The following is a 19,903-nucleotide window of genomic DNA, read 5'->3' on the forward strand; positions in this document are numbered from 1 at the left end:
ATGGAGCTGAAACCTGACGCTAGCCACAAGGAGAATGTGCCCCCCAGGCCCGCGGTGCCCCTGAGGCCAGGCAAGACGTTTAATGGGTCTGGGTTGGGTGTGGCAGGAGCAGCTATTGGCCCACAGCTCCCTTCCCTTCAGGCCAGCCCCATGCCTCCCTAATTCCAGCAGGACCAGGACAGCAGGGCCAGGACAAAGTCTTCCCAGCCTGGGGCTGAGCGGACCAGGAGTGGGCCTGGCTGGGACCCCTGGCTGAGAAAGGACCCCCCCCCCAACCAACTCCCAGGGTCTGTGCTGGGGTAATGGCTCAGGCTCTTAGGGCTTCAAGAAGGCGACAGAGCTGGTCCAGCCAAGGACAGAAGCTGACCCCGAGGAAATTCAGATTCTGATTCACATGCCACTTTCTCCAAGTTCTAGCTGTGTGACCCTGGGGCGAGTGGCCGAACCTCCCTGAGCTTTAGTTCCTGTCCTCAAAGGTGCAAGTCTTCTGGCCCACTCCAGATGCTGGGTCCTCCCAGGCAGCCCCCAGGAAGCCTAGTCTCCCACTGTCTCCTTGGGGACCGGGGAGACTACGCCCCACCCTGAGTCCCCCAGAGCCGCTCCCTCGCAGCTGTTGGATGTGTTGTTGGGTCTTGTTCTAACCCCCAGGGTTGTCCCCCATCACCTCTGCCCAAGCCAGAAATCAGTCATCTTGACTCTTCTCTTCCCTTCACGTGCTCCCTCCCGCCCCCACTCTGAGCCTCCACAGCAGATCCAAATCTGTCCCCAAATTCCCTCCTCCATCCCTGCCACCCCGGATCCCAGCCCTGTCATCTCTCACCTGGAGTGCCCTCGACAGCTCATTGCTGTCCCCACGCTTCCCTCTCCCTTCCTCCCTGCCTGGACCCCAGCCCTGCTCCTTGCAGCCAGGCACCGAGGCAGACCACCCCTCGGTCCACTGGGGGAGTCCTGAGCCCCCCACCTGGGGCCCTGTCTCCGACCAGCACCCCCAACCCACCTGAGCCCTGACCACCAGCTCCTCCCCAGGGCACGACTGTCTCTCTTCTCTTTAGAGCAGCGGAGATGCCTGAAGAGCCGAGATGTTGGCCTGGGCAGTGACCATGGCCGGTGGGTGCGCGCGAGCCAGGCCCATAGCGGAGGGCCTGCCATCACCCCCTCCCCGGGGGCCGTGCTGTGCCAGGAGCCTTGCCGAGTCCAGACCAACCTGGCTGGACAACGGAGCCCCGGCCTGAGCCCCGTCCTGAAGGGCACAGCTGGCCAGCTGATGAACACAAGCTTGCAACAGCAGAGTAACCTGCAGCCCCCCGCCGGCACTCCCCGGGGAAGGACAAGAGAGTTCGCCATCCAGCAAAGTAACCTGAGCATGAGGGGGACCAGCTCGGCTCAGGGCAGAAGTCCCATCAGCCACCGCCTCTGGCCCCACCTGACTCCTCAGGGAAGGCCTCGCCCCCGAGGATCCCTGGCTTGCCCATGGTCCAGCCTGAGACAGTCCCAGCTGCTGGCCACAGACACCTCCGGCCCAGATGTCCAGCCTGACGCAGGCTTTGGTCCTTTCAGTGGACACACACGGCCAGGCTCCAAACTCTGGTGTGGCCTGGGGAGCTGGCCCTCTAGGCTCAGAGGGAAACCCCTCACCCTGAAAGACCTGACCGTACCTGTCCAGAGCCAGGCTCGGACCCCATCCCAAATCGCCGTCCGCCAGCTGCTGGCCTCCGTGCGACACCTGGAGCGCGCAGTCAACCGTCTCAGGTGCCAGGTGTGCCAGGAACCCAGCAATGGCCAGGTACTCCCCGCCCACACCCCGCCCAGCCAACCTGTGCTTCCCGGGATGGGAGGAAGGAGCACCTACCTACCAGGTCTCGGGGAAACTGCGCATTTCCCAGAGACACAGGGGACCCAGGCTGCCCTCTCAGACTCTCGGGCAAGCAGAACACCTGCGTCCCTGAAGACCATGCTGGGGATCCTAACTGGGGATTTCCTTGACCCTAAGCAGGGCATCCTTCAGGCCAAGCCCCTGAGGCAAGGAGAGAACTTCTCCCCGGGGCCGACAAACGGCAGCGGGCAGAGGGGAGCGCCCCGGCTCCCTCGAGGTGCAGGCAGCGAGGAGGAGGCCAGACTCTGCTCTTTAGCCGGCTCCGGCTCCGGGGCTGCCTGGGGTGTCCCACCCAGGCGGGAAGGAGGAGAGGTGACTCCGCAGGAGCAGGTCCACGAGGAGGAAGAGAGGGCAGCTTCTTGCCCGCTGGACGCAGCCCCAGCAAGGATCATCGTGCAGGTGGAGGCCAGAGGAGGCTGGGCATGGGAACTGGGGGACCCCCGGAGGGCTCCTCCCGGGAACTCTCATGGCCAGTTCGCTGCCACTACCCTGTTGGGCAGGCAGGCTTGGCAGAGGGTGTGTCCTGTCCTGCTCGCTCCTCAGCCTGAGAACTGTGTCATGTCTTTTGGCTTTCCAAGAAAAAAGCCCGAAACGTGCTGAGCCTGGAGCCCGAGACAGCCCGGTGAGGCCATGGGATGGGGGGTGGGGGCTGGCCACCCTCCTGGGAGACCTGCTCCCCCATTTGCCTGGGCCAGGGGAGACGAGCCTCTGATGGAGGTCAAGCCCTGGCGGCAGGTCCTTGCGGGACTTCCAGGGGAGGGGACTCCCTTCCCACTGCCCCTGCTGGGGAATGTAAGGGCCCTCCCTGGCCCCAGGGACCGGGACATGGGGACTGCTCTTGCTGCTGCTAGGAGTCTGTAACCTCTAAGGCTGCCTGGCACTCTTGGCCATCCAGGAGGCACTCTGCGGCTCTGGGAGCTTTCCTGGCCGGGACTTCCTGGGCTGGCCACCAACAGAGGGTGTTGTTCCAGCCCGTAGCTGGTCTTCCTGCCGCAGCATGGGGCATCAGGGCTGGGCAGGTGCCCTGGGTGAGGTGCAGTCCCCAGCTGCTTCGTGGGGCCCACCCCCCTGATCAGCCCCGTTCTGGCCCCAGCTGGCAGTGGCTCTCCAGATGTTTCAGAGCGTGGTGGCACTTGGTGCAGAAACGCCGGGCGGAGGCTGCAGCGGTGGCCCTGGGCCGCCGGCAGCTGCTGTGCAGAGGCCTGTGGGCGCTTCGCCGGGCTCCAAGACTCCGGGAGGCCCAGCTGGAGGTGGCGTGGCAGCGACACACTCAGGCCCTGCTGGCCCAGAGCTTCCAGAAGGTCAGGGGCCTCCTTGTTGGGCCATGGGGCGGTGATGAAAGGCTCGTATGTCGGGGGAGGGCGTTCCCCTGGGCACCTTTCCTGCACCTCCTGAGTGATCTGCGGGAGAGCAGGTGGAGTGCCACCCAGACACCTGCACCAGCTCTGCTTGAGATCACACCCTGCCTCCACTACTTTCTTGGTTCCACAATTTCTTGCTGTGTGACTTTGGGCAGGTTGCTTAACCTCTCTGTGCCTTAGTTTCTTTCGCTCCAAAAGGGGATGAAAACAATAGTACTTACTTACCTCTCAGGGTTGTTGTGAGATTAAATTAATACAGAGAAAGGACTTAGAACCCTACTTAGCACATAGCAAGCGCTCCGCCGTATGGGTGGTTGCTCTTTTACTACTGGTTAGCTAGCCAGGACTGGGAAGACACGTCTGTGTTCTTCCCTCCTTGGGAAAGGGGGTGCTTTGGGAGGGCCCAGCTTCAGGAGTTGCCTCTCAAGGAAGGCACTGCATCTTAGGCTCCTCTCCATTCATTCATTTACTCCCAAAGGGGCTGGGCAGTCTGCAGGTTAAGACCGAGGGCTCTGCGGTCAGACACATCTGTCCCCATACCCCATCCAGGTGCTTCCTCTTGGGGTTTGAGGCTGCCGCTGACATCCTTCTTTCCCTCTCTCTTCCCCAGTGGAGAACCCGGACTCTACAGCAGAAGCAGGGGCAGCCCCACGTCCAGACTGGGCCAGGACCCCCACCCTCTGGGGCAGGACAAGGCCAAGGCCCCTCAGGAAGGGAGCCAGTCAGGAGACGCAGGTAGTTCTGGACTACCCTGTGGCGCATTGGTCAGTGGGGCCTGGGCAGTCCGAGTGGCCTCCCCTCCCCTGCTTCCTGTCTCCGTGCCCAACCCCCTCCCGGCTCCCCCCACAAGAGAATGAGAATGAAGTGGACAAAGATTTGTGCAAAAACATGTCCACGGCTGCATTATTCACACCTGCCTCTTACTGGCATTATTTCTGATCGTAACAGTAACACGTGCTTGATTCGAAAAAACACCCCAGAGAGTTATCTGAACCTTTCACCCCCTTCCCCACGGGTGCCCCTTCCTAGAAGCAGTTTCCTGGTATTTGCATGGAAGTTTTAGTGACGAGGATCAATGGTTGTGCTATGTTAGATGGGGGGAAAGGCTAAAAAGTGGTGTGTCGGGTATTTTTCGTGCACACGAAACGATACAGAAGGAAAAACAGTGAAATGTCGCACCGAACCGCGCACTTAGAGATGGTTAAGACGGTAAGTTTGGTGTATTGTGTATTTTACCACCGCTCAAAGTGAGAATCAATAAATAGTTCACCCAAAAAACATGCTGAGATAACCAGATAGTGCTTAGTGAAATTCAAGCTGGCCATTTCTTCTCCATTCCCTCAGTCGCCCGCTACTGCAAAGTTAGGGTTTTGTTCCTCCTTGTAAATGAAACAAACGTGTATAAAATAATTATTCAAATGCCTATTGTTTGAATACATGTTTGCGGTAAGAATCCAAACAGGTGGGACGCCTGGGTGGCTCAGTTGGTTAAGCAGCTGCCTTCGGCTCAGGTCATGATCCCAGTGTCCTGGGATCGAGTCCCACATCGGGCTCCTTGCTCCGCAGGGAGCCTGCTTCTCCCTCTGCCTCTGCCTTCCACTCTGTCTGCCTGTGCTCGCTCTCACTCTCTCTCTCTCTCTGACAAATAAATAAATAAAATCTTTAAAAAAAAAAAAAAAAGAATCCAAACAGGAGGGGGCCCGCCTGTGTGACTCAGTGGGTTAAAGCCTCTGCTTTGGACTCAGGTTGGGATCCCAGGGTCCTGGGATCGAGCCCTGCATCAGATCAGGCTCCCCGCTCATCGAGGAGCCTGCTTCTCCCTTTCCCTCTGCCTGCTGCTCCCCCGACTTGTGCTCGCTCTCTGTCAAATACATTTTTAAAATCTTAAGAAAAAAAAAAAGAGAGAGAATGAAACAAAGGCAGAACCTCCCCCCAAGTTGCTTCCATAATTAGGGATGACATGGAGAGAATGGGGTGGGGGAGGGGCAGCTCATCGTACCTGTGCCCATGCCGTGGTGGGTGGCGGCCAGGTGGCCAGGCTGGGACTGTCGCTCTCCCTCAGCCCAACCCGGGTCATTGCTTCCTCTCTCTGGGCAACTTCACTTGCAGTCCAGGGAGTCCGGGGGAGGAGGCAGGAGCCTGGCCGAGACCAGCTGGAGGCGATGGGGTAGAGCAGATGCTGCAGGTCTTACAACAACTGGCTGGTGAGCTGTGGGCCCCCACAGGCCCCAGGGAAACAGGGGAGAGGAATTGGGGCTGGTCCCAAGCACCCAAACTGGGCAGGGCTACGGCTACTGCACGAATGAATGTTTATGGAGCATCTCCTTGGACAGCTTCCCAGACACGATCTCATTTGAGCGTCCAGGGACCTGGGCAAGGCTTTGTGCCCAGTGTACGGTTGGGGAAAGTGAGGCACAAGGAAGTTAAGTGACCAGCTCAAGGGCACACAGTACGAGAGGCACACATCCTGTCTTCGTGTCCCCTTGAGGCTAATTCAGGCCCTGCAGAAGCTTGAGTGTTCGAACTGGAGGGTCCCTCAGACATCACTCACTCACGGGGAACACGGACGCCCAGAGACGGGGCACGACAGAGCCTCCTCCTGTCCTGGTCCTCCCTACTCTCTCTCCTCGCTCTTCAGTCTTCCTCTTGTGGTTCCATCCGAAGGAATGGGCCTGGCAGGAGAGGGGGCTCCAGGGAGAGGTCTCCCAGGTCGCACTGAGGACTCAGAGGATGGGGAGGCCGCCCCTAGCCCCATGCTCTCCTGTGACATGTGCACTCAGGGGAGCCTCTCCGGACCCTGAGCAGCGGAGAGCCCGGCTCGGCAGGTAGGGAGGAGCGGAAGAAGGTGGGAGTGGGGCCCCCCTTCCTCAAGGCAGAGAGGTTTGGTCCTCAGCAGAGCTCGGGTGCCGGCCGCCCCCAGCCCCCCTCCAGGAAGCCATCACATTGAGTGCGCCCTAAGTTAAAGTGTCGCGAGGGGAAGGAACACAGTCCCATAAAAGGCTTTTTCCTGTGTTAATTTTTTACGATGTGACATTTACATCTTACACGAAAGAAAAGAAAATAGATACTAACCCCCAGTGTGCCCATCACCCAGCTTCAAGAAAATCACCTCCTGGGGACGCCCAGGTGGGGCAGTGGGTTGCGTGTCTGGTCCTTGGTTTCAGCTCAGGTCACGGTCTCAGGGTCCTGGGGTCGGGCTCCGTGTTGGGCTCAGCATGGAGTCCCCAGGAGCTTCTCTCTCTCCCCCTCCCTCTGCCCCTCCTGCTCATGCTCTCTTTCTCTTTAAAAAATAAACCAATAAAATATTTTAAAAAGAGAAAGAAAAAGAAAAGCACCTCCTGAAAGCCCTGTTTCATCCATACCCCAATTGCTCCTCCTACGTTATTTTAAAGCAGCCTCCCCCCAACACACACATCATACCGTGTCACCTGTAAATACTTCCGTAGCATCTCTAAAAGATAGGGACTCTTTTCAACGACATAACCCCCGTGCCATGATCACGCTTAAAAGTGAACATTAATTGCTTAATGCCAAAAAAAACATCTGGTCAGACTTTACATTCCCCACTGTTTTACAGGTACACATTCTGTTAGAGCTTTTTTGAACCGGGATCCAAATAAAGTCCTTATGTTAAAGTTGGGGGATAAACCTTTAAGGTCTTTCTGAGCTCTGGGGTCCCTTCTAGTTTTTTGAGTTTTTGTTTTTCTTTGCAATTTATCTGTGGAGGAAACCAGGCTGCTGGTTGAGTAGAGTTTCCCTGGGTCTGATTCCTGCCAACTGCATTCCCTCGTGAAGTTTCTTCTCTCTTTTTTTAAAGATTTTATTTTTATTTATTCGAGAGAGAGAGGGAAGGAGGGAGAGCACAGAGCGAGAGGGAGGAGCAGGCTCCCGGCCGAGCAGAGAGCCCCACGTGTGGCCCCGGGATCACGACCCGAGCCCAAGGCAGATGTTTCACGCTCTGAGCCACCTAGGTGCCCTCCTCCCCCACCAGTGCCGTTTCCTAGGAGAACTTTGAGCTTGACCACAGTCTCACGGAGATGTGAGGGTGAATGCTTGGCCTGTTGCGGGAGAGCCAGCAGGAGAGCTCTGGGCAAGGGGACGGTGCAGGCGAAGGCCCGTGACAGGGGAGTGTCAGAAACTCAAAGGACACCTTGGTAGCCCAAGGTGGGGAGCCTAGGGGACAGGGAGGGTTTAAGGTGATGATGGAAAGGCATGCCGGGGGGCCAGATTATACATGACCTTGTAGGTGGTGTTGAGGAGCTGACATTCTGTCCTAAGCTCAAGGCAGGGGGCACGAGGCGGGGGTGGCGCTGGAGGTTTTCAGCAGGGGAGTAAGATGACGGCGTTTGAGCTTGGGAAAAGATCACTCTGGCCACGGAGTCGCCACTGCCTGGAGGGGCCCCGAGTGGATGCGGGAGGTCAGATAGGAGGCTGCTGAGGCTGCCGGGCACCCAGGGGTGACGGCGTGGTGGTCTGAACAGGTTCAGAGTGTGAAGGGGCTTGTCCCCGGCCTCAGCAGTGGCACAGGGCAGGTGGCTGTCGCTGCCGTCATGACTACGAGTACTAGCACCTTCTCTTGGCTCCCCAGGTGCTTTGGGGCCTGGCAGAAGTTCATGCTAAGAGCCGCCCGGTACCGGGACCGCCTGGCCCGCCGCCGGGCAGGGACCCTGAGGTTATGTCTGCAACAGTGGATGTGGATGAAACAGCTCCGGACGTCAGATGGAGCGAAGGTGACCCAGCTGTCCCTCTGCCGCCAGAAGGCGGGTGAGCGAGCAAGGGGCAGACCCAGGGGCTCCCTTTCCCTCCGACATTGTCACCTAAGCTCCTTCTGTGCTGGGCCCCAGGGGAACTGATGGCATCTTGTGATGGGGGGTGGTGGTACCCGGAGCATTCTGGGGGGTGCGGTCTGACAGCCCAGGAGGGTCCAGGAGGGGTCCCCAGAGCAGGCAGGCCTTGGCTGGGCCCCATCCTCACTCCAGGTCATGAGCGGCTCTAGGCAAGAGACTTTGGTCCATCTTCCGCTAGGAGGGGATGTGGTCGCTGCTCTCAGAAGCTCCTCATCTGGGAGATCATTCACAGCCCTGGTTTCCCTCCCCCAGAATCTGATAGGGGAAGATGGCGTCTCTGCGGTGTCTTGGAGGGGAGAGTTTGGAGGCAGTGGGTGGGGGCAGTGCCTGGGAGGGGAGATCCTAAGGAGGGGTGAGGCGGGCTGAGGCTGCCACGGGTTCCACCAAGGGCTTTGGGTGGAAGGAGGTAACTGCGGATGCAGCTGATTCATCCTTTGACGGGTCCTTAGGGAACACGGCCCTCTGCAGCTCGGCGCCCGGAGGGGCCACAGCCCAGGGCCTGGGGGTCCTGGCTCGGGCCCAGGGGCTGCCCCTGGAGCCAGGCGGGGGCTCCCTGCAGGAAGCCTGCGAGAGATTGGCCCTGCACCGGGTGCTGCTGCTCTGGAGGACACGGCTGTCCCAGCGCCAGAGGGCTGAGTAGGTGTCTGCAAGCCTGTGACCCAGGGTTGGGGGGGGTGGCATGTGAATGGAGTTGGGGAGCGCCCCATGGGGGATGGGCCAGGTCCTGCTCTTCCCCAGGCTCTTGCAGAGGGCACCCCCCCGTCCCCGGGCCCAGAATGCTGTGATACCGGGAGGTGGCCCAGGGGCCTGGAGACAGTGCCTGAGCAGAGAGCGAGCTGTGGGAGCCATGAGTTAGCTGGGGACACAAATGCTTGTTAACACAAGAGTCTGCAAACACAGGAGCTTGCTTGCTCTTCTCCAGGATGGGTGGGAGCCCCCTGGTGGCAGAAACCGTGCCTGCATTGCTGGGGTCTGGCAGGTTGGAGGCATGGTCCCCTGTCCCCCGTCTGCCTCATTACAGAGCTAGAGAAACTGAGGCTGAGAAGGCCAAGCAACTTGCTTGAAATCATACTGTGAGTTAGGAGCAACTCTTTGGGTCGCTGTTGCTTTTCTACAAGTGCTGGGACCCTTGTGGCTGCGGGGGAGGGGGTGATGGGGATCAGGAGGGCCTGCTGCCCTGGTGGAATGTCAAGCAGAATGTAAGCCAGCGGTTGCAGGGATAAGTTGAAAGCCCCATAGTGGGATGCCTGGGTGGCTCAGTCAGTTAAGTGTTTGCCTTCGGCTCAGGGCATGATCCCCGGGTCCTGAGATCAAGCCCCAGGTCAGGCTTCCTGCTCATTGGGGAGCCTGCTTCTCCCTCTGCCCCTCCCCCCATTCATGTGCTCGTCCCACACCCACTTGGTCCACTTGGACCCTCTGTCTCTTTGAAGTCCCTAGAATTCCGAGGGAACTCAGTTCACCGTGATCCCTTAGAATGTAGCTCTCCTTCTCCTATAGTCCTATAGTCCATCCTCTAGCCTTTGGGCACCAGGGAACAGTCAATATCTCCTTCCGACAGAGCTGGGGCTGTCCTGTGCTCTAAAATAAGCTTCTGGATCCCCCGTCTTCTGCTATTTGAAGTTTGGGGAAATGGCCTTCCACCAGGCCTCAGTTTCCCTATCTACATAACTGAACAGAGGCAGAAGTACTGATGTGGCTATACGCGTGGTCCTCTGAGTCCGGGGTCCTTGGGTCTGGGTCCCAGCTCCGAGTCCCATCAGGAGTGTGGCAGGGATCGCGAGCTGATACAGGTGTAGAAAGCAGTGGCCTCAGCCTTAGCGGCTCGTGAGATTCACTCTGGGAGCCCTGGAAAAGTCAGGACTGCTAAGTCAGAATCTCCGGGGGGTGGGACCCCAATGGGCATGAGTACGTCTTGGAGCCCCCCACGTAGTCCCCTATGTGGCTGGCTTGCAAGGTGATGCTCTAGCCCGGCGTTGGGCACGGGTGGCCCCTTCCAGACCAGTTCTGGCAGAGACCTGGCTGGGGGCAGCACCTGCTTGGCAGCCTCATCAGCCTGGGGGTGAGGCTGGGGCCCGGAGATTCACCTGCCCCTTCCTATAGCTCCTTCCTCCAGGACAAGAGGCGGCAGGTGATTCGGCGTATCCTGAGGGGGTGGCATTTGAGGGTGTGGGGTCCGAGCACCCTGTCAGACAGTGCCAGGACCACCTTGGCCCCGGAGCTCCTGGGCAGCATCCCGGGAGGGGAGCTGCTGCTGGACGGCAGCCCACCCCGAAGCTCACTAGAGAAGGTGAGGGGCAGGGGGTGGGAATGGGCTGAGGTGGAGGGGGCAGGTGTGAGGAGACAGTGGAGACAGGGCAGGGCCTGAGGACCCAATACTCCTTTCCTCCTTCCCCAGGCTTCCAGGACCCCCGCCTTCTGGGAGAACCTCCCACTGAGCCTTCTGTGGGCATCTGGGCAGCGGCAGAGGGCACAGTGCCTTCTGTCCTGGCAGGTGCGGGTTCAGCAGTCCTGGGGTGCAGCGAGGTGGCACCAGTCTACCCTTCAGAGGCGGTAGGGATCCCTCCCCATGGTGGGTGAGCCACGCCGCCCACCGCTCTGTGGACATCCTGTACCTAGTCCCCTTCCCATTACTCTGACTCCCATTACTCCCACATCCCTTTGGGGTCTGCCTTCCAGAGGGCTCCCACCCCACGCTCCAATCCGTTGGTACCCAGATTCAGGTCCTCTGGACTTCTCCTGCCCTCCCAACCCGCCAGTCGTTTCTCCCAGAGACTTTGAAGCTGTGGCTCATTCATTCATTTATCTGCTGCACAGTGCTTGGGTCCGCCTGGGTTCTAATCCCAGCTTTGCTCCTCCCTAGCTCTGTGATCTTGGGCAAGTTGCTTAACCTCTCTGTGTCTCCATCTCCACATTTGTATGGAGATAATAACAGTAGTCACTCCAGTGGGCATCAATAAGGTAGGGGCACGTAATCCCCGAGCCCAGGGCCTGGCACAGAGTAAGCACTCAGTTCATAACAGTGTTGATCGCTAGTGGCTGAACTCAGGACTTGGGGTCCGTGATCCCATCTCCTCCCTAACCTGTTGTTATAACACTCGGAGTAGCATTTGAGCAGTCCAGTCCCCAGCAAGCCACACTCCCCCATGATGGAAATAGGGAGAAAAGTCCCCCCTCCAAGCTCCTGAGGGAGGGGGTGGCTGGGAGAGCCCAGGGCAGGGCAGCAGTGACCATCCTCAGAGTGGACACTCCCCTCCCCACCTTTCCTAGCGCTCTCCTCAGCTGGAGCCACTGGGCCACAGCCCAAGGGGCCCAGAGAGAGCTGGCGGTTGCCTGGGCCCGGGACCGGAGCTGCAGGGCCGCGCTGGGCTTGTGGCGGCGGCAGCTGGCACAGGGGCGCGAAGTGGAGCAGTGGGTTCGGGCACGGGACCGCACACGGGTCCGAGGGGCCCTGCACCATTGGCACTCCTGCTGGCAGAGTAAGTTGGGGTCTAGTGCCGGCTCACCGAAGGGGAGGGAAGGGCCAGGTCCATCAGGGAGACCCAGGGTTTTGTGCCCTCCTGCAGAGTCCAGGAATGGGACTCTCATGGAGCATGCCCAGGACGGCATGGTGGGGGGAGGCAGAGCAGAACCAGGGGCTTGGACATTGCCCGCCCATTCCCCAGCTGTGTGGACCTTACACGAGCTGCACAACCTCTGCAAGCCTCAGCTTACTCATCCGTAAAATGGGGATCACAGCAGCACCCTCCCCAGAGGCTGATTCTGGGGAGTCTAGGACACCACCCCCCACTGTTGGCTCAGAGCTCAGTTCCTAGTAGGTGTCGTCCTCACCGCCATCTTCTCCACCCTCGTCCTCATTATGCTCACCTGGCCCTCAGGAGTCACGGGCCTGAGCACCCAGTGCTGGTGTCCTCAGAGCCCAGCACTGGAGGTGGGGAGCACTGGGGGCCGTTTCCGAGGCTTCCCACTTCACCAACACATATATCAGGGAGCTGGTGGGTGGGGACCTGGTTGTTCTGGAAAGTTCCTGTCCTGTCCACTGAGGACAGCTGCTTCTCCAGCCCAATCGTTGTCCAATTATGCTGACCTCGTTTTCAAGGAAAAGCTGGAAATCCAGATTTTTACGTGAATTGTCCTGATCCCTAAACGTTTCCAAGAAATGAAAAACAGTGAGCCGGGTTGGCCTGTTCATCACAGGACACTTGGAACCCAAGCACTTAAACCCAGATGGTTAGGCGGCCTCCTCTGTCCCTGCTTGGGTCACGTGCAGAGGGCCGTCCGAGGAGGGGCCCACAGTTACCCGGGGCTGAGGGGCGCGGCTGGGATGAAGGCCCGGGGGCATCTCCGCCTCTCTCGGGTCACAGGGCAGCAGTCCCTGCATGCCAGGTACCAGACGTGGGTGCAGGTCCATCTCCGGGCCTTGAGGGGGTCCGTGTTCCAGGACTGGCGGCAGGCGGCAGCTCGTCAGAGACGCCCAGGGCCCTGCCCAGAGCGGCGTCTACTTCACAGGTGGGTGCGCCTGGGGCTAGGAGGGCCCACTGGGGCTAGGTTATCCCCACTCCGGACAAAACAGAGATAAAGCCCAGGGGACCTAACGGGGGAGCCATAGACCTGTGACCATTGACTCCTTTACCTGCTTTGTTCGAGAGGTGCCCACCCGATGCCCTGATGAGCCCCAAGTCTCCAACTCCCAGCCAGGTCAGTCCTTTGGTTTGAGGGGACACAGGAAGGGCGGGGGAAGTCCCTGCCTCCGACACCCACCATTACGTGTGTCCCAACATCACGTCCGTGTCTTGTTGAGCACAGGGAAGTTCTGCTCTGTACAGTTTCCAAATGAGTGAACTCTTCCTGAAAATAGAGATGTTCCAGTAAAATGTATAGCGCTCGCTCATGCATAGTTAGAAGCAGTGGGAACAGGTGATGCTTGCTCCCACCGTTCAGCTACAAATGCGCAGATGCTCACAGTGTCCCCACACGGGCGGCTGGCCGTTGATGGCTCAGTGGCCGATACCAAACTTTCAGACCTGAACAGTGGACACTGTGCTCCCCTCACCGGCCTTCTGCCCCCGGGTGGGCTTGTGAGGGGCGACCAGACCTCACTGCTCCCCCATACCTGCTAGGTACCCATGACCTCTAGGGGACACCTGCCCTCTTGAGTCCGTCTGTGTGTGGAGGCCCTGGACCAAAGCTGGCACTTGGACCCATTACACAATCGTGTCTACGTGCTGAAGGCACAGGGTCGTGTATGCAAAACCACGTATTACCTAGGCCACTTAGTGGGGGGATTTGTGGATGCGATTTGGAATAAATGGGACTTTTTGACTCCGAGAGCCAGCTGGGCCCCTCCCTCTGCTCCTGTTTTTCAGCCGTTTCCAGGCCTGGCGTGGAATTGAAAGAGACACAGGGGTGGTCCCGGCCATGGGAGCCTCTCAGGATGGCCCGAGAAAGGCTGTGGGGGCCACATTTGCTACGTGACAGGATGCCTGAGCAGCCAAGTCCTGGGCACAGGAGTGGCGTGTGGCCTGGGCCTCTGTGGCCCACTGCAGAAGCCACGTGCCGGGGGGGCCGGGTGCACAGGCAGCCGAGCAGGGCCTGGGCCCAGCAGGCCTTCATAGCATGACGAGCGGCTCTGGGCCGGTGCTGCGAGGCCTGCTGGCGGGCAGAAGAGAGAGTGGCCCTGTGCCAGACCTAGTGGGTGGGTGAGTCCTGCCTATGCCGGGTCAGCAGAGCCTATGCTACCCAGAAGCTGAGTAACAGGTGGGTGCCCGTGGCCTGCGGGCAGCCCCACACAGTGCGTCCAGCTGAGTCCGTTTCTGAGGCCTTGGGCTTGCTGTTGGCAGAGGTAGAGGGTATGTGGTGGCTGGCGATGGGGCTCGGGAGGTTGGGGTCAGAGGAAAAGGCGATTGCAGCTCGTCCTGGGGTCCAAGTCCAGACCCGCACTTTCCAGCAGAGCAACCCCTCTCTGAGCAAGTCTTTGAAGGACAGAGAAGGATAACAGGCCCGCCTTAGGGGATGCGTGGGAGCACTGGGCTCAGGGCTCCGAAACACGGCAGGTGCTCATTAAACAGTGCTCTTGTGAGGGAGAGCAAGGCGAAGACAGCAAGACTGCCGCTCTCTGTCCCTGGGGTGTGATGTTCTGCTGCTCTCTGGGCCTCTTTTAACCCAATTTCCCCAGAAGAGGGATGAGGGGAGGATCCAGCAGAGCACTGGCTGGGAAGGGTTTACCTTCTGCTTCACACACATGTGGGCTCCTCCCTGTGTCCCAGGATCCTAGAGGCCTGGGCCCAGTCAGCAGCCAGGGCCCGTGACCAGCGAGCCGCCATCACCCAGTTCCAGCAGGCTGGGTCCAGACGCCTCCTGTGGACCCACTGGGCCCAGTGGCAGGCAGCGCTGCTCAGTATGCGGATGGAACCACAGGGGAAGGCCCCGGAGGCCCATGCTGTTGACCTCAGGCAGTGGCCCAGGGTGGCCAGCAGAGGGCGCCTTCTAGCGCTGACCCCAGCTCCAGCCCTGTGGAAGCAGGTGAGCCGGCCTAGGTGGGGTGGGCCAGTGGCTTCAGAATCAGCTTACTTCAGCCCATGGTGGCAAGCGTGGCTGGACGCTTATCCAGGGGACCCACTGGTAGGGACAGGACCCCTACCACGTTCTAGAACCACCTCCCGGCTCTGGAAGCCTGCCATCTTTGGGTCCATCAGCAAACATTTACTGAGCACCTACTAAGTGCCAGCCCAGCACAGGTCCGCCACAAAGACAAATGCTGTGGTCACAGTCTGTTAGGGAGACAAACACTTGAACTCCTATGTATCCTGGTGCAGCCTAGGGTCGGGTACATGGGGATAGGAGCAACTGTTTGTCAAGTCCCTTTTATTCTTTATTGGAAAAAATAAACCTGCTCACTACAGGACAATCAGGAGATATAAAGGGAATGTTTCTTTCATAACTCCCTCCACTCAAAGACAACCACCGGTCCCTCTCCAGACCCGAAGCACTTAGTTCTGGGGCGCCTGGCTGGCTTAGTCGGTGGAGCATGGGACTCTCGATCTCAGGGTTGTGAGTTCAAGCCCCATGTTGGGTGTGCAGAGTATTTAAAAAGAAAAGAAAACCTTTAAAAGAAAAAGAAAAAAGGAGGCATTTAGTTCTGACACCTGCAAATGGTGACAAGAGCCTAATGGCAAACAGGACTGAAGAGGCCGCAATGGAAGCCAGGCACAAGAATGTGGACACCACATGGCAGTCTAGGGATGTCCTTGGAGGACACACAGCCCCAGTTACTGGCAGGCCACACAGGTTCCTAAAGATGTACAGGAATCATCCAGAGTTTTGTTTCAGAATGTCAGGAAGCATGTAATAGATTCTAGAAAGGTTCTTAGAAAAAAAGATTAAATTGTTTTTTTCTAAAAGATCCTATTTAGAGAAAGAGAGTACACGCGTGTGAGTGCAAGCAGGGGGAGGGGCAGAGGGACCGAGAATATCAAGCAGATTCCACACTGAGCACGGAGCCTGAGGCAGGGCTCCATCTCACCACCCTGAGATCATAACCTGAGCCAAAATCAAGAGTCAGACACTGAACCGACCGAGCCACCCAGGTGCCCCTACATTGTTTTTTAAAAAGGAATTGAAAGGGCCTCGCTTTGGTTATTTGCAGAACCCGTATATTCACGCGCACAGGGGGCGGTGGCAACAGCAGCTTCTGGGGACTCGACATTTTATTTCTAGATCCGTGTCACAAGCCAATTTTACTTTTGGTCTGCTTAAAAATATTAACATTCCATATTTTTTTATTTTAAGATTTGACAGACAGAGATCACAAGTAGGCAGAGAGGCAGGCAGAGAGAGAGGGGGAAGCAGGCTCCCCGCTGAGCAGAGAGCCCTACGTGGGGCTCAATCCCAGGACCCCGGGATCATGACCCGAGCCGAAGGCAGAGGCTTTAACCCACTGAGCCACCCAGATGCCCTGAACATTCCATTCTTATCAGCAAAGGCAGTCTGGATCCCCTGTGCCGATGGAGAAAAAGAGGCGTACTAAAACCAAAAGTAAATGCCGGGGAGAATAACAGTGCTTGGCTCCAGCCCCAATCCCTGTCACAGGAACACATGCCCCCAGGCAGCCTTCCCCGGGTGGCACAAGCTGGTATTAGGCCTCCCCATGCAACAGAGGCCCTCTGAGAGTCCCTGGTCTGTAGCAGAGCCGTAGCTGGGCTTGGGCTCCGGAGTCAGGCAGGTAATCTCGCTTTGTAAAACCCAAGTGGGGACGGACTGCACTGGCACAGCTGAGCCCTCACCAGGCGGTGGACATGATGGATCCGCCCCTCCGCTTCCAACCCTGGCCGTGCTTTGAGGACAGGGGAGGCAGCAGGGGTGTGTGCTGATGGCCCTGCTACAGGCAGGTGTCTTCCCTGCCTCCTCTGGGAGCCTCGGGGCCACACAGAAGGAGGAGGCCCTGCTTCTCTGCAGGGCAGGGCAGGAAGGACCCTGCCACGTTGCCTGGGATGCAGGGGGTCCAAGCCCATTGGGTTCAGGTTATCCTCTCTGGCTGTTCCTCAGGCCCACGGCTACGGGACACGAACCGGCCTAAGCCAGCACCACAACCACGGGGGACAGAGGAAGCCGAGAAAAGTCTCCTGGGCTCAGAGTAAGGAGACAAGTCCCTGGGGCCAGACATCTCCCAGGCCTGGAAATCGGCTTCCAGCAACGAGGCTAATCCTTTTTAGGTACAGCTTTTGTTAACCTTTTCTTTCCAGACAGCAGAGAGCGGCCCCTCTGCCTTGCCTTCCGTTGCCGGTGGCAAAGGCCTGCAGGCGCGGGCCAGGCCCCAGGCCGGCCGCCTCCGAGGCCAGGAAGCGATCGCTACTCTGAGGCCCCACCCCTCCAAGGCCAAGGCGAGGCGGCTAGAAGACAGCTGGGGTTAGGGCAGCGGGGCGTGCGCGCGGGGCCCCGGGGGCGGGGGCGGGGCTCAGCCCGGGCGGGAGCTGGGCCCTCCCTCCTCCTTGCTCTCTCCGGGAGGATCCCGGGCTCTGCCCTTCTCCCTGGTCATTAAGGGGTCCTGATGCTCTTGGCTATCGGGGTGCACGCCAGGGCTTCTCCCCACCAGGAGGAAATACCTGCAGCGCTGGCACCGGGAGGCACTGCTTTCCCGGCTCCACGGCTCCCAGCGGGCCCGGAGCCTGGCAGCAGCATGGAGACACTGGGTAGATGTTCAGGGAGCCGAGCAGCTGGCACGGAGGCTGGTGAGTGGGTGGCACCCTCTCCCCAGCCTCAAGCTGATCTCGCAGCTCCCCTCATCCTCAACCCTAACCCCTAGACATGAAGTCTCTCAAAGCATACTGGTCTCTGTGCGGACCACAGTCTGAAAGCTTGGGGCCAGGTGCAAGGAAAGACGCAGCAGAGGGGCAGATGGGCAGGGGGGCAGCAGGGGCTGGCTGGGCCCCTCTTACCCCCCACTCCCACAGCTGAGGCAGTGGCACCTGATGCAGGCCTGGCGTGTGTGGCGGAGGCGGGCTCTGCAGCTGTGGGTGGCTCAGAGATTACAGCAGCAAGAAAGCGGCCGGGTCCTTTCCCAGGTATGGGGGTAGCTCCCACCCCTCAGCAGCTCTTCGGAGCTGGGCCCCTCCATTTTCAGGAGAGGTGTCTGTTCCATTAGAGAAAACACAGCTTGGGTCCCCATTTAGCTGGTGATCAGGCGCTCAGCCCAGTTCTACCCACTCGGTGTGGGCATGAGCCTTGGCCACAGCAGGTCTGCCACTCACACTAGCCCACGTTGGGTATGGGTCCCTGACTGCCCCATCCCTTATCCACCCCGCTCTGAGCGTAGCTTCTGAGATCACAAATCAGATCTGTTCTGAGCCTGTGCATTTGGCCTGGGGCTAGAGCTGGCTGGGTGGCTGGGTGGCTGGCTGGGGTGGAGGGAAGGGGGGGGTGTCGCCGGGCGGCGGTGGGGAGAAGGAACTGGGCACAGGTGTTAGCCTAGCACAGACAGCAGACCCAGGAGGGAGCCAAATAGCCTTTCCTTCCTCCTTCCTAATTCCAGGTCTTTGAGAAGTGGCGCCAGCTCCTGGCAGCCAGGGCCAGAAGAGGAGCCACCAGCAGTCTGATAGCCCTGAGCCCGGCGGGCATCAGGAACCCCGGGAGTAGGCTGGAAGCTGCTCGAACCCGTGTGCATGGTGGGGCAGGGGACCCAGCTGCAGCTGTGACTTGTTCCCTTGGAAAGAAAAACAACACTGAGCCCAGCCTCCCTAAGGAACAACGCCCCACCCATCAGGGCAGTGCAGGCCCAAACCACCAGACATCCCTCTGCCTGGTGACCCGGGAGCCGGCTCTCTGAGCTCTGAAAAACAATAAACACCGTCCTTAGTCCCAGCTGCTTCTCTTGCTCAGTGTCCCCTAAGAGCTGCCCCTCTGCCTCAGCCAGCCACCCCGGGACGGGAGTGAAGAGGGTACACCCGTGACCCTGGCTGCCTCTTCTGCCATCAGGCTGCTCTTTGGACACCTCTCTCCTGCTGAGTCAGTGAAGACCAGCAGGCAGGGACTGGGACCAGGACAGGGAACAGCTTCCACACATCTAGCTGTCACTGTCCCTGGGCAGTTGGGCTCGAGGGCTGACTCCCGGGGAGCAGTGCCAGGCAGACAGCTTCGGGAGCAGGCTGAGCAGAGAGAGGGTCAGAAGCAGCTGGTAGTAAGAAGTCCCATCTAAAAAAGTAAGCCAGGAAGAAGTCAGTCCCGCTCTGTTGAGCCTTATCTTTGCCCTTGACAATAACAGACAGGGTATTCCCTCCGCAGCCAGAGGGGATGAGGGGCAGGTCGAGGGCTCTCCCAAGTGTAAGGGTTGAGATGCCTTTAACCTCGACGAGGCACCTTTCCTCTTGAACCACCAGAATACAGAAATAGTTCTTCTGAAAAGCAGCACAGGAGAAAAGTGAAAGCCCTAGCTGGCTCTCGGGCAGACAGGCAGCGGGGGTGGGGGTCGGGCGCCAAGAAATGCTGGCGTTATCAGGCTTCAGGCCAAGGCCTGTCTAGAAGCCTGGCGGGTGGCGCTCCAAGCAGGTGGGCAGGGCAGGGTCTGCCCCTCCAGCCACAAGCGGACATGCCAGCAGCCACCACCTCCGCTGGGCGCTCCGCAGCACCGCAAGTGCCTGCCACCCATGGTTCACTTTGCGGCCCTGCAGGTCCCAAGTGCAAGGTCACTGGCAGCCCCAGGCTGCTCCTGGCGGCTGCCCTGGTCCCAGGGCCGGGTCGGCAACAACGCCCTCCCTTCTCAGGCAGGATGTTGTTCCGCCCGCCATGGTCCTCAGCAGGACAGGGTGCCCTCCTCAGGGCGCACACACTCTAGGCTGAGCGAGGGACACCAGGCTCCCCCGTGGGGCTGACTCCGGTCCGGCCAGAGCCGAGAAGCCTCACACCAGTCTAGCTGCCATGATCACGTGAGGAGTGGAGGCCGGGGCTGGGGGAGAAATGCCGGAGAAGAGCGGTCCCCGGGAGAACCAGGCCTGGGGAGGAGGAAGGCAGGATGGCAGGGGCCTCGGGCTAAGGCCACGAGGGTACGGGATCACAGAGCCTGTGTGTCTTGCTCTGGCTCAGGCCTGTTGAGAAGTTCAAATGTGTCTTCCACCACCTGCCACAGGCAGTTGTCCAGCGGGAACTCGTTGTCCACCAGGTTGACCAGGAAGTAGTTGTCGTGGATGTACTGGATGATCATGCGGGACGGCGACTCCTCGTCGTACAGCTTGCCCCACTGCTCGATCCACAGGGCGAAGGCTTCATCCTGCAGCCACACGCATGCGCACACACAGACGCACAGACGTGTGCACACACAGGCAGGCAAGGTGAAC

General features: G+C 59.3%; 2 protein-coding genes across 6 annotated transcripts in view; one reads left to right on the forward strand and one right to left on the reverse strand.

Annotated features, from left to right (window-relative positions):
- Window positions 1-18,399, forward strand: C14H1orf167 (chromosome 14 C1orf167 homolog). The gene is given in 15 exon segments (XM_059376315.1): window positions 1-70; window positions 1,053-2,373; window positions 2,769-3,174; window positions 3,845-3,955; window positions 7,716-7,998; window positions 8,531-8,717; window positions 10,182-10,368; window positions 10,477-10,631; window positions 11,349-11,557; window positions 12,443-12,587; window positions 13,445-13,559; window positions 16,820-16,982; window positions 17,133-17,305; window positions 17,528-17,638; window positions 18,106-18,399. Coding segments are annotated over 15 exon segments (3,930 nt in total).
- Window positions 18,199-19,903, reverse strand: part of MTHFR (methylenetetrahydrofolate reductase) — a 14,696-nt gene continuing 12,991 nt past the window's right edge. For all 5 annotated transcript variants that reach the window (XM_059375582.1, XM_059375585.1, XM_059375581.1 and 2 more), the window contains one exon: window positions 18,199-19,836. In XM_059375582.1, the coding sequence (XP_059231565.1) occupies window positions 19,621-19,836 (216 nt within the window). In that variant the 3' untranslated portion in view covers window positions 18,199-19,620. The remainder of the gene's footprint in view (window positions 19,837-19,903) is intronic.

The sequence above is a fragment of the Mustela nigripes genome, chromosome 14, assembly GCF_022355385.1.
Source record: "Mustela nigripes isolate SB6536 chromosome 14, MUSNIG.SB6536, whole genome shotgun sequence".
Lineage (NCBI taxonomy): Eukaryota > Metazoa > Chordata > Mammalia > Carnivora > Mustelidae > Mustela > Mustela nigripes.